The sequence below is a fragment of the Euprymna scolopes genome, chromosome 28, assembly GCF_053919585.1.
Source record: "Euprymna scolopes isolate OS-2025 chromosome 28, ASM5391958v1, whole genome shotgun sequence".
Classification (NCBI taxonomy): Eukaryota; Metazoa; Mollusca; class Cephalopoda; order Sepiida; family Sepiolidae; genus Euprymna; species Euprymna scolopes.
Genome location: NC_136509.1, coordinates 27,025,329 through 27,038,784, shown reverse-complemented (window position 1 = coordinate 27,038,784; position 13,456 = coordinate 27,025,329). Strand labels below are relative to the sequence as shown.

General features: G+C 32.8%; 1 protein-coding gene across 6 annotated transcripts in view; it reads right to left on the bottom strand.

The window, feature by feature from the left end:
- Positions 1-13,456, bottom strand: part of LOC145249537 (glutaredoxin-like protein C5orf63 homolog) — a 41,245-nt gene extending 27,789 nt beyond the window's left edge. Inside the window, exons 1-2 of one of the 6 annotated variants that reach the window (XM_080111160.1) lie at positions 13,317-13,456; positions 7,089-7,282 (exon numbers count right to left, since the gene is read on the bottom strand). In XM_080111160.1, coding sequence (XP_079967286.1) covers positions 7,089-7,262 — 174 coding nt within the window. In that variant the 5' untranslated portion in view covers positions 7,263-7,282; positions 13,317-13,456. Of the gene's footprint in view, positions 1-7,088; positions 7,283-10,398; positions 11,145-11,177; positions 11,627-12,997; positions 13,266-13,316 lie in introns of those variants that run through there. The other 5 variants (XM_080111159.1, XM_080111162.1, XM_080111163.1 and 2 more) reach the window with 5 other exon arrangements.

The following is a 13,456-nucleotide window of genomic DNA, read 5'->3' as shown; positions in this document are numbered from 1 at the left end:
AAGTGGTACTGTACCTTGTTTGGGGTGAAAATGGAATTTAAAAAAAATCTAAGTACTGATCAGTGTTAATATTGCTTAATTTCAGTGACTCTGTGTGGCAGCATGATTATAGATGGGCATGGGAATTGGAAAATTAAAATCAGATGATGTACAAAGGAAAATGACTCATCATCATCACCATCATGATCACCACTACCATCACCATAATCATCATCATCATCATAATAATAATATTCGATTTAATGTCTGTTTTACATGCTAGCATGCATCAGATAGCTTTAAGAAAATGGCTGCCAAACACCTAGCTCTGACTGGGTCTCTATTTATTCCCCTTTCCCCTCAGGCCAATTTTTATCACTTTCTCCCATGTTTTCTGTGAATTGGACCTGCTACCTTAACTGTTCTACATCTACTAATCCAAGAACTCCCATCTATTCTTTCAAAGTGGTCATACTTAATGCAATCGTCAAAAGAATTCAGGAATTTTTTTAAAATATGGAACACAATTTTTTCATATTTCTCCTCGTGCTAGTAATTTATTGGAAAAGAAAGATTTCTGAGACTAAATCCATTATACAAGTTTTTTTTTCTTTAGTAGAGTAATATAAAAATATAAAAAAAAATTTTTTTTTCACTCTTTTTCACCTCAAACAAGTCAATACTGTCGCTTGAACATAAGAGGCTACTATGTGGGGGAGTGGGGTAGCAAAATATCTGTTCTCACTACATTTAAAAAATCTCACTAATAAAATAAATACACAGAACTGAGAGAGTTTGAAATCTCAATGCCTACTAGACACTATTCTTATAACAAAAAAGAAATCAAAATTTTTCTGACAGACTTACCTCCCTTTACATTAAGGAACCTGGAAATTTGATGATCAACAAAATAATGTTACAACAGTTTAGTAATTGGAAAGTTATTAGACACAACCACTACCACTATTTTCCGGTCGAATTTCATTTGAAAATTTATAAACTGATACGTCACCCTACAACTGATGCTCATCCATCACTTGTGAAAATGACCGTGATCATGTAGTTGTTTTGTGGGTTCAGAGATGGCTTGTCAGTACAATAAGAGTTTTGAAGTACCTGTCGCATATAAGAAACCTGTGGAATGTTTTTGTAGCAGAGGTGCTGACTATACTGTCATTTTGAACAGGATGTTTCCTCTCATATTCCTCAATGCCTACCTTACAAGTAAACCTTGGCCAAATATAATAACAAAGTATCTGATGCCTGAATATGCACTGACTCATACGAGGAATGGTGTACGCTCTCCGACTGATGTTACCTTGTATTATGGGACTCCCAAGCATCATCAAGTCATCTAAGCGATTATTACTATTATTATTATATAGATAAGTAGATGTCATGAAATGGGAAAAATTCAGAGAAAATGTTTCGATAACAAAGAGGAATATTGGAAAACAAGTGAAGTATGCATGTTCCCCCGTGAGTGCATAGTGAACAAGGCATAAAAAAATGACTAAGTTCGGCATTGTCCCCCACCATTTAGCCCGAAAAGTCCCCAGAGGACTTCAAATCCTGATGAAAATGAACAAACAGTGCAGTTTTAGGCCTTAACATACGTAAATTTGAGTTCTGCACCATGCAAAAAAAAAGAAATGACTAAGTCCATAATTTGTCCCTCCCCCCTCATTTAGCCCCAAAAGTCCCCAAGGCCTTAACATATTTAAATTTGAGTCCAGCACCATGCAAAACTGCTAAATAGAAATACACAGAAAATTTTGGACAAATACGGTAATATAGTCCCAAAAATGGAGTGTTTTTATTAGCCCTAAAAGAGCCCCTGGAGCACACTGAAGAGTTATCTCGAAGTATAGGCAAACAAAATTATATAGAAATCAACTGATTTTCAGAAAGTTTTATAAAAATCCAACGCATCAAATTTTTTTAATAAGCACAAAAGTGCCAATTTTAGCCATTTTAACCCAACAAGCACCCCTGGGGGGGGGGGGGGGGGGGCAACCGGAGTTTTCTCAGAAAATCCGTTCTGTTACTTTTTTTACTCATATCATGTTTAATGTTTGTGCAAAATTTCCAAAAATTTCAAGGCATGATTATTGAAAATGTGCAAATAACAAGGGTAAATTTACAAGTCCACCCTCCTTTTGTCAGGAGACCAATAAAACAATTAGTTTGAGTCATAATTGAATTGAATGGGAGGCTAGTTTAGAATGTAGATAAACAAAACTTGATTTACAATAATAAAACTGACTTCTGACGTTAGAGAGTTAAACAAATTAAGAGATAGTTTGATATATACATGTTAGTCAGTCAGAGAGAGGGTGAGTTGGCTAGCAGATGGCGAGATGGAGGTCAGCTGCAGAGATTCATGGAAGCACTAGTGATGGACATTATAGCAATATGTAGAACTAAGAAGAAAAAGTGTGTAACTTCAAGCCGGGAAACATTCAAGGAATAACTGCTAAAATATCATCTAGCATTTGGTGTTCTTCAGAGGAAATCTTTTTGCAGTTTCACAGAACCCAAAACACGGATCTAGTGAAACAAAGTATGTGCTCCTAGAAAAGGTATTAACCATCCCGCTAAAGAATTGTCCTTTTACATTATTGTCCATGTTTGGTGATTTGTTTATTGCATGTTTATACATGTCCCCATTAGATGATAACAGATGCACTTATAAACATGTATGCACAGACATTATATAGACACGTTTACATATACATTTGTTATATACACACATTAAATAGAATCGTTATATACATGGCTATATAATAGGTACTCCATCAGACCAGATGAATTCTTGTCCTAGAATCTGACCAAACCAAGAAAAGACAACAAGAACGATGACCTACAATATAGTTAGAGGTTGACAGTCACTAAGTGGTTAATAACACAAACTGAAAACCTGGATGTGCCAAGTTCAAATCAAGTTCGTTCCACAGAAACATTTTCATCATCATCACTTGACCTTGTATCTAACCTTCTGGGGGAGGAGATAAATGAAATAACGTATTTATATAGTCAATTGTAAGTCAACATATTTATATAGTCAACTGGAAAGAAGGAAAGTAATATCGCTTTACAAACTCAAGCTTTGAAAAGTAAAAAGAATCTTAAACGAACACTCGGATATCTATGCTCAATTTATACAACTCACTTAGTCTGTCTGTCTGTCTCCATTTTTTCAACCTGCATCTCCTCCGGGACACAAAGTCGCAGAGTGGTGCAAGGCAGCTCAAATGATTGCATTTTTTGTGAACCGTTTTTTTATGGGTCTTTGGCCAGTAAAAATAGTTGCTAAGGGGTCAAAATTGAAAAACAAAAATGGAACTTCCAGGCGTAAATCAACTTAAAGATCCCTTATAATGCATGCACAAATGTGTGTGTGTGTATATATATATATATATATATATATATATATATATATCATTAAGTTTAGTTAATTTTTAGCCATTTTATATCCAACTAACTGACAATAGCTCAAACGGTAGAAACTAAGGTTGGAGTGCTATATGGTTTGGTTTCGGTTTCGATTCTAGTTGATGGCACCCAAGTCATATTTTTTTTAACTTTTGAAATCATTACTATATATTAAGTACAATATAATAATTAATAGAGAATTGGCTCTATAATAATAATAATAAACACAAAATTTACATCAATGAAAATATCATATTTAAGCATATTTTATGACATGGCAACGAGAGCGCCCCCTGCTAGTATCTCATAAAAAAGTTAGACACAGCAAGGGGTTCTTGATTCCTGAGAACTAATTTAAGTAAATAAAAAAGTTAAGAAATTCTTATGTCTTGAGATGAGGATGATTTAGATTATTCAGACTAGTATCCTGTGGCATAACGGATAAAGTACTAAGTGAATGCAATTACAAATTACTTAAGAGTTCTACCCGACGGAATGAGAACATGCTGCACCCATGCATGAAATAAAAAATTTTGTTAAAAATTCTGTGCAGATTCCGGAGTTCAACAAAATACACCTGAAAAAAGTTAGAGATTACATCGGTTGAAACATTAAGCTGAGAATAATAATCCAAATAATCTATACATAAATACCATATTATCTTTAACACAATACGTACATGTGTCACAGTTTCAAGAGTATATATTATTCAATTGAGAGATCCTATTTATTAAAAACGAGGATAGAAGGTGATAACATTCTATACAAACATTAAATTAGTATATAAATATGCTAATTTAATGTTTGTGTAGAATGTCCAAAATGTCACTCAAGTGTTTTGAACTTACATAGATTCTTTATTTTTGATGATATCTTTCCGTAATTTTAACACAATCTGACTAAGATATTAGGAAAGTTTTTTAAAAAAAGGCAAAATTCAAACAATCTTTATTTATGAAAAATAATGTCTTTTCAATGTTGCCCATTTTCAGCTTCGTATATTTGTGCTATTTCCAAAACATTATTCATGACAGATTGCAGAATCTCTGGATTGCGATTTGACTAATTCCGACTTTTTCTTGTGGCGACATCTTAAAGAAAGAGTCTATGTTTTAATAAATAGGATTTCTCGATTACTGCTGCAATGTAAAAAAAAAATTAAAAAAAATAAATTAAAATAAAAAAAAAAACATATGTCGCATTTGAACCGTATGTGAAACTAAAATATACCTTCTTGGTCTTCTGGCTAGGATCCAAGTGTATTATCTGTTCTGTCTCAAGATGGTATAATGATATTATGGGGTTACCGTTGATGCTAGGCGTCCATACAATGGAAATATGTCAGAGACTCCTATAAGAATATTGGAGATAAACCATGATAAGCAGATATATTGTGACACTACATTAACCAGATTACAGATTTGGTAGAAATAGGAGAAAGAAGAGGAAGAAGAGAGGGGAGAGGGAAAATGAAAGAGAAAAAGAGAAAGAGAGAGGTCTTACCATGCATGGACAGTCATTCACTTTGTAGGGGCTATTTTTTGCTTGTTACATAATGCCGGGATGCAAGGAGAGTCCTAGAAGTCAACTCGGAAAAGTACTACCTCTATTTTCAGCCTTTATTCCAAGATATAGGAGTAAAGAGATATTTTACTATCTGATTTGCATACATATTTATACATTTTCAAATTAAATCAAAGTTGAATTATAATCTACTAGCAATTCCGCCCGGCTTTGCTCGGGCCCTATATACTGTTCATAACTTTATGTGCATATGCATATATTAAAAAGTGTGAATATGTATGGTAATGCCTTTCTATATAATAGGCCTCCTTAACTACCATAGAGAAATATTGGTAGATACCACAGAGGTCGAATTTTTTAAAAATTTTGACCCCTTTAACATTTATTGTTTTGGGCTCAAACTATATTAAAATATTGGACCGATGTCCAAGTAACCCACATCTAAAATTTCAAGTGTTTAGACCCAAAATTCGCGGAGGAGTTTGGTAGAGTTTGTAAATGTCAGCTCTGTAAAGTTTGACCTTTTGCCAGCCAAATTTTCGCCCAAAAACTGATTAAAAAGCTTACTGTATGTCTGAATACCCTTTATGTAAAATTTCAAATGTTTAGACCCAAAATTGGCTTAATAGTTTGCTAGAGACCGCAAAGGTAAAATCTTTTGGACTTTGACCCCTTGGAAGCTAAATTTTCAGCAAAAAAAACGATTAAAAAGCTTGGCATATGTCTGAATACCCTTTATGTAAAATTTCAAATGTTTAAACCAAAAATTGTCTGAGTAATTTGGTAGAAACCGCAGAGATCAATTTTTTTAAAACTTTGGCCCCAATTATGACCGCTTAACATTTATTGTTCTGGGCTCAAATTAAATTATAAAGTTAGATCCATGTCCAAGGAACGTATATCTAAAATTTCGAGTGTTTAGACCCAAAATTGGCGGAGAAATTTGGTAAAGTTCTGAAAGGTCAAATTGTTGAACTTTGACCCCTTAACAGCAAAATTTCTGGCCAAAAATCAATTAAAAAGATTTTCCCAAATCTCAATATTCCGTATCTAAAATTTTGAGTCTGTAGACCGAAAATTGACAGAGTTATTTGGTAGGGAAATGTACATACACAGACACACAGACAGACATTTTCACTTTTATAGATTGGACGCAATACGTAGTAATGATTGAAAAAGTTTAAAAAAAAAAAAAAAAAAAAAACAAGACTCGTGCGCCACCACCGAGAATCGAAACCAAAACGTTCAGCTCACGATTTATTTTTGCCTCTGTCGTCAATGACTGGGCTATGAAGACATTTATAATGCAAGGCTAAAAATTAAAACATGAACCAATAGCTACCACATTATGCATTCGTAATGCTGGCGTTCGACCTACACCTGGCAAATTTCTTCTTTTTTTTTTTAATTTTCACACTTTTGCACCGATTTTTCCCGGGTAAAACTCAAATATAATGTTTTGCATGGATTCAAATACCTTATATATGAAGTTTCTTGCCTGTAGACCAAAAACTCTAGGAGTTTGGTAGGCAAAATTTGGTAAACAAAAATATATACGCATACATAAATATATATATGGAAACAGTTTTGTGTTTACTATAAACTTTTTGCGCAAATATTATGCAAGTATAAATTTTGTAGAATATCTGCATTAATATAATTACACATAATAGTTAACTAAAGATGATCATCCCATAAGAAAACTGAATAAACTAATAGGGAATTAATTAAAATGAATGTTTAAAAGAATATGCAGATAGGCTAGATCTTTTGCTAGTGAATGCAATTCCATAACACATATATAAGAACATTGTATTTTCTTTTTAAATAAATAGAAAAGAGGGTTTTTAAAATGAATACCAATACACACCAAAAAAAAAAAAAAAACGAATTTATAGGAGTATAGATTACATTAAGAAAAACGTTCTTGGGGAATTTTTAATTTTGATTTCAAATGATGTACTTTCAAATAAGTTCTGTGTAGCTTAACTGCCATAAATATATGTTTTCATAACTCACTACCTAGCTCTATTCATGTATTGAGCACTGTTGAAATTAATACTGAAAATCCACCTGCGTAAAATACTATATCTCCTTATAATATTTCATGCAGATACATAAAATGATGTGTGTGTGTATGTGATACTTACATGGGTGAAATAAGGTGTCAAGATTTCTTTTGCCTCATCACACAGGGAACATTCTTCCTTGGTGTACATTGTGAGGGTGGGCTTGATGCTTGATGTCATGCTTCTTGCAGAAATCATTTTCCATGTTTGCAAACATTTTACAAAATTCAAAGTCGGTTTGATCATGGCTATCATGCCTACCAGGAAACTTTTGCCTAAAAGTTAAAAAAAAAAAAAAAAAAAAAAAAAAACTACAAAAACAAAAAAAAAAAACTGTCAATGTTATTAGGATTTATCAGACTACTGCTCTCACATTTTCACAACGTTTCAGTCGATGTAACTTCCAAACTTCTTTAACCCTTAGGCTATGCTGGCTGTTAATTTTTCTATTACAAACAACTGCAACAATGGTGTCTTCAAGAACTATGGAATTCTTCTTTGCCCTAACTGCATTAATCAATGAATAAAACTCATGCTTGAAATCCATATACATATACACATGAAAGAAATAAATAGACTCCTACAAAAATAATTCATACGTTTTAAAGTTTTTGTTGTCTGTTGACAACCAATACTCTAAACCTATGAAACAACAGTAAAGGCTTGAAATATCATATTTTATACTAACTGACACATTTTAGGGAGGAGGGGGTCAGATATCAACACCTCCAAGTCTCTCCCAGGGGATATCAACACATCTATCATATATAATCCTTTAAGTATGAGACAAGCAAAAAAACAAAAACAAACAAAAAAACAAAAACATAATATAACATTAGAATTCTCAGAGGAGCCATATTACAGGTTAATTTGAAGGTGAACTTAACCCTTAGGCTACTCAGGCCGTTAATTTTTAACACCTAGTTTTCTATTACAAACAACTGCAACAATGGTGTCCTCAAAGACTATGGAATTCTTCTTTTCCCTAACTGCATTAATCAATGAATGAAACCCATGCTTGAATGTTTGTATTGTTTTTTGATAAAAAATTTATTTTTCAAAGACCCTAGACTTGATTTTATGTGATGTGAAAAAATTCACACCCATCGTAGGCAATGTGTGCAAAAATACCATCGTAGCCCAAGGGTTAAGTATATCTTGTCCACTGGGCTCATTGCATAGTGGATAAAACACTTGGTAAAATTTAGTTGTACAGTTACACCCTTCTGAAGGTTGAAGGTTCAATCTTGAGTGTAAGTGACACTCAAAATACAATTGCGAATTACTTAGGACTTCTACACAGTCATGTCTGACAAAACGAGAACATGCTACCCTCATGGATTAAACAAAGGGTTCTGTTCGAAATTCCATGCATATTACCGAGTTTGATATTAAGATTCCCGAGCTTGACAGAAATATTCTTCATTTCGACAAGATACACCTGAAGAAGGTTGGAGATTATATCAGCTGAAATGTTACAAAAATCACACTCAAGATGAGAACAGTAGTTCGAAAAAAAATCAAAATAATCCAAATTATCAATCGTCATCTAAAAAAATCAGCAACACAAAAAACTTTTACAAAAAAAAAAAAATGTTTGTTTTTAGCGTCCAATCTTATGACCTGACGTAATCAACGAATCTTAGTAAACTTCCTTTTTTGTATGTTTTTTGTTTTTTTTTAGCTTCCAACATAATGAGATAACTAAATGAACGAATCTTTGTAAAAAAAACGAACATCACTTTCTTAATGTTTGTTTTCAGCATCCGAAATTATGACTAAATGAACGACTCTTAGTAAACGAGACGAACTTCACTTTCTTAACGGTTTTTAGCGTCCAAAATTATGACATGACTAAATGAACGAATCTTGAATGAGACGAATTTCACTTTTTTAATGTTGATTTTTAGCGTCCAAAATTTTTACATGACTAACTGAACGCATGTAATTGTGAGGCAAGGGTTGCGCAATCCCAACCACATCTCTTCTGAATCTAGTGGCAAGAAGAAGTCCAGGACGATCGGAAACAATGCCGATATAAGGGGAGAGCATATACAGCACCTAGAAGTCCCAAATGGTCACCCATTTTCTATTGACCAGGTTCAACATTGCTTAACTTCGATGATCCAACAGGAACCGGTGTGTCAACGTGATTATGCCATGGCCCACACACGTCAATCTGAAGTCAGGTTGGAGGAGATGGTTAAGCAATTGTAAATCAGCTGTAGAAATAGAAAAACAACCACTTGTTGATATGAGTCAAGTTCACTTTCATGGTTGTCGTGTGTATAATCGAAAGAGTGTTAGTAGTAGTATATTTCTCTTTGTCTGTCTGCCCATTCAATTTTTTCTAAGAAACTACTAGATCGATCTGACTGAAAATTGAATAGACCTTTGTTCTGATAAGGTGCAGTAAACTAAGAATTATAGTATCCATTCAATAAATAGTTAGAGATTAATAGGAATTTGTTATGACAATACCACATTTACTCTCACTTTTCCTTGGAAACTACTGGGCCGATCTTGCTGAAATTTTGTATGGACTTTTGTTATGATAAGGTGCAATGAACTAAATATTATGGTATCCTTTCGATGCACAGTTAGTGATTAATAGGGATTAGTCACCACAATATCATATTTACTATAGAAGTTTTCTTGGAAACTAGTGGGTAGAGTTAGTTGAAATTTTGTATGGGCCATTTTAATGATAAGGTGCAATGAATTAAGTATTATGTGATTATTATTATTTAATGCAAAAATAAGAAAAATTTACCCATATTTACCATCAGTTTGGCATAAAGCACTCATTCTAAGTCAATAAACTATAAGTTTTTCCTGTTTTTAAAAAGTGAAGTATATAATAATTAGTGTTGGGACAATTAATCAGAATCTGAATCGAGAATCAGAAAAATCGGAGCTTTTTGGGGTATTGGAATCGAGAAAATTTGAGCCTATTTTCTGATGCTAAAACAGATTCCTATAATTATCTTTTTTATTTGATTTTGTTTTTATAAAACGTCTTGCATTGCTTGTAGTAATAATAAGATAATAAATATTTATTGATTTAAACTTTCAGTAAGACTAAAATCTCTAGATCACCCCCTCACAAGTGTGTTTTTACGTCTGAGAAAATACACGCACATTTAAGATGTGTTTTTACAGTAATTAGGACAAAATAACAACTCTATAGTAAAATATTTAGAGATTTATAAAGAATCGGAATCGGGAATTTTGTACAGAATCAGTAATTGTATCGGAATCAGGAAAAATACTGGAATCGTTCCATCACTAATAATAATGTATAATTTAAAGTTTTTAAAAATAAAATGAAAGAAAAAAAAAGAAAGAAAAAGCCAGCGTTTAGTTGTTTTTGTAATTGTTTGCATTTTACCTGGCCTGCAGCACATTCCAAACCATGGTGAACCACACATAGCGATTAGATTAAATTAAAATTCATCCATAGATATAGAAAACCGATCACTTGTGAACCAGAGGGCTTAGTCAAATCGTTTCTGATGGTTGTTGATACAGCATATAATCCAAATATGAGTAGTATATATAAATTAAGGTAAAATGTAGATATAATTTGTAAGCTTGGCTTATTATGTTTTACGGCATGTCAACCTTTAAGTCATTTTATTAAAAAAACGTGCATATAGTTGGAATGTAAATTAACTTATTTTTTAGGCATTACACACAAACACACACATTATATATATATATATATATATTTGTCTTTACATAAGCAGTAGTTTGTTGCTACACAGTCATGAGCATGTTTCGGTCTACTAGTATTTACTAACTAGAGACCTCATCAGGCAACAACCCTTATTTTCGAAAACGGAATTCTAAATGAAGAGCGAAAATCTATCCTCGGCAAAAGAAGGCTTTTTTTATCATAAGTGTGAAGAACAGAGTTGGATTGGGTGCGAATTTATTAGTTTATTCATTCTTGTATCTGTTTGTTTACTTATTTATCGGTGAATTTATTCATTCTCGTGTTGGTGTTAGGGGTTAGAGTCTGTGGGTTGAAGGGATTAGGTTCTAAATTTAAGGCTATACAGATGTTATCTTTAACAAGCGAAGGGTCATTGTGTCATAAAATTCTATTTTTTTAAAAGTTTATTTCAATTTAATATGCTTATATCTGAGAAGAAGTTAGGAATTTACCCGGGTCTGTTGAATGTTGTCTGGGCTTCCAGTGAACGGTTGAAGGGAAGCAAGGGGGGTTTTAACTTAAATAGGGATGGTATAGTAAAATTGTGGGGTCTGCGTTCACGCCTGGGCTCCATAGAATGAAAATAGGCGCAAACTTTAATGAAGACTTTTCATATCTATCTGCGTAAGTATACTTTGATAATTATGTTTCAGTTTGAAGAAATATGGTATAATAAAATTATGGGGTGTTCGTCCGCGCCTGATCTCCATAGAATGGAAATATGTCACAAAGTTTAACAAGATTTTTTTTAATATAGATCCACAGAATATTGTGATAAGTGTTTCAGTGTGAACAGGTATGGTATAATAAATTATGGGGTTTATCTATTTTATTTTTACTTTCATCATATTTAGCTTTGGTTTTGATACCCCCAAATTCGAAGCTATCTCTTTACAACCCTTCCTTTTCATAAGCTATCATACTTTCATAAATCAGAGTCCATTTTCTGTAGGCTGTTTTTGAACCCAGTCAACGACGAGTACTTTTGCTAGTATATATATATATATATATATATATATATATATACACACACACTAGCAAGCTGCCCAATATTGCCTGATTGTAAAATATGTTTAAATATGATATTTTTATTCATGCAGATTCTGTATTTATTATTATGGAGCCAATTCTCTTTTGATTGTACCAAATATATAGTAGTGATTTCAAAAGTTATATATATATATATATATATATATATATATATATATATATATATATATAACTTGGGTGCCATCAGCTAAAATCGAAACCAAAACACATAGCTTTACGTTATCATCTGAGCTAAGTCCATATGCATATCAAACCTTAAAAAAATTAACATTGTTAAGAGTCTAAATACATATTTGCACAGCCATAGAAATAACATGTTTAATAGATTATGCTTGCGAAATTCCCTTTTTTCTTCTAATTTTGACCCTTTAGCAGCTAATTTTACTATCTAAAAACCGAATCAAATTTGTTCCACAGGTCCGAATCCCCTATATATAACATGTTTCAAGCCTGCAGATAAAAAATTGACAGAGTAGTTTGATGGTTGCTATGCATTAAATTTTTGCACATGTAAAAACAAACATGGCGATTAGTGAAAACAATACGGAATACATTAGATAATATCATTGGCATTGGATTAATAAAGGAAATTTCTTTTATATAAGAAGAGGGGAAAAATTTGAAAAAAGACGGAAAGAAAATAAATACAAGGAGGGAGTGTGCATTGTACAGATCCACACTAGTTTCTTTTTCTTCTTTTTTTTTTTTTAAATGTTAACAGCCTTTAAAATATCAGGAAATAATAATAATTGACTCAGTAATATTTAAGGGCGGAGACCTTTTAAAAGCAAATCTTAAACAAAAAAGCACCCTACACATTGTTTGAAGTGTTTCTACGTGTTTTAAAAATGTTTGGAACTTTTGGCCGACCCCCATTCCCTCTTCCTTCCCTCTGCCACCAAACTCGAAAAAATGCTAACGATTACATTTCCCGTTTACACGCACAAGCGTGTGGCCACCAGCAACAACAGAAGAAATTACATTGCTTAATATCCGAAAATTAAATGCGATATTTGCTTCAGCATACCCGAAAACCTATAACAGTCGCCATTGTAAAAGAAAATGTGAAGGTAAAACTTTACCAACTACTTGATAAGAGTTTTCTTCTTTATTTAATATACGGGGAATTCTAGACTAGGACCAAAAAAGATTAAACTTAAAGTGATTTGGAAAGGTTTCGGCTAATAAACTCCAGCTATGTAGAAAAAAATATATCAATAACATTTCATTCAGAGAAGATGCTGGTATGCCACTTCTGATAAGTTGAAAGACTTGTCCAAGTCCGTGAGAAGTATCGAAATTTTGTTTTCAAGCACGTAACGAAGCTGTACGGAATATGTAAATACGTAAAATCCAAAGGTTTTATCACCAATATTTTTAAACGTGTCTTTTCCAGCTCTGTGTGAAACCGCTTCCAAATGGTGACGGGTAAGAGAGAAGCAAGAGGAAAACAAATATTAAGTCGGAACCCCCCCCCCCCCCAGATCTACGTCGCCGTTTGAAGTAAATTAAAAAAGAAAGAATAGAAATCATACACTTACTAACAGTTACATCACCTACTAAAGAAAAACATTTTTTAAAATGTTCAAAAAATTACAGCTGATAATGTAAGGGAGGTCACTCTCATTGACTTATTTGTGAAAAAACGCAAGAGAGTTCCAGTTTGATATGATTTTCTAAA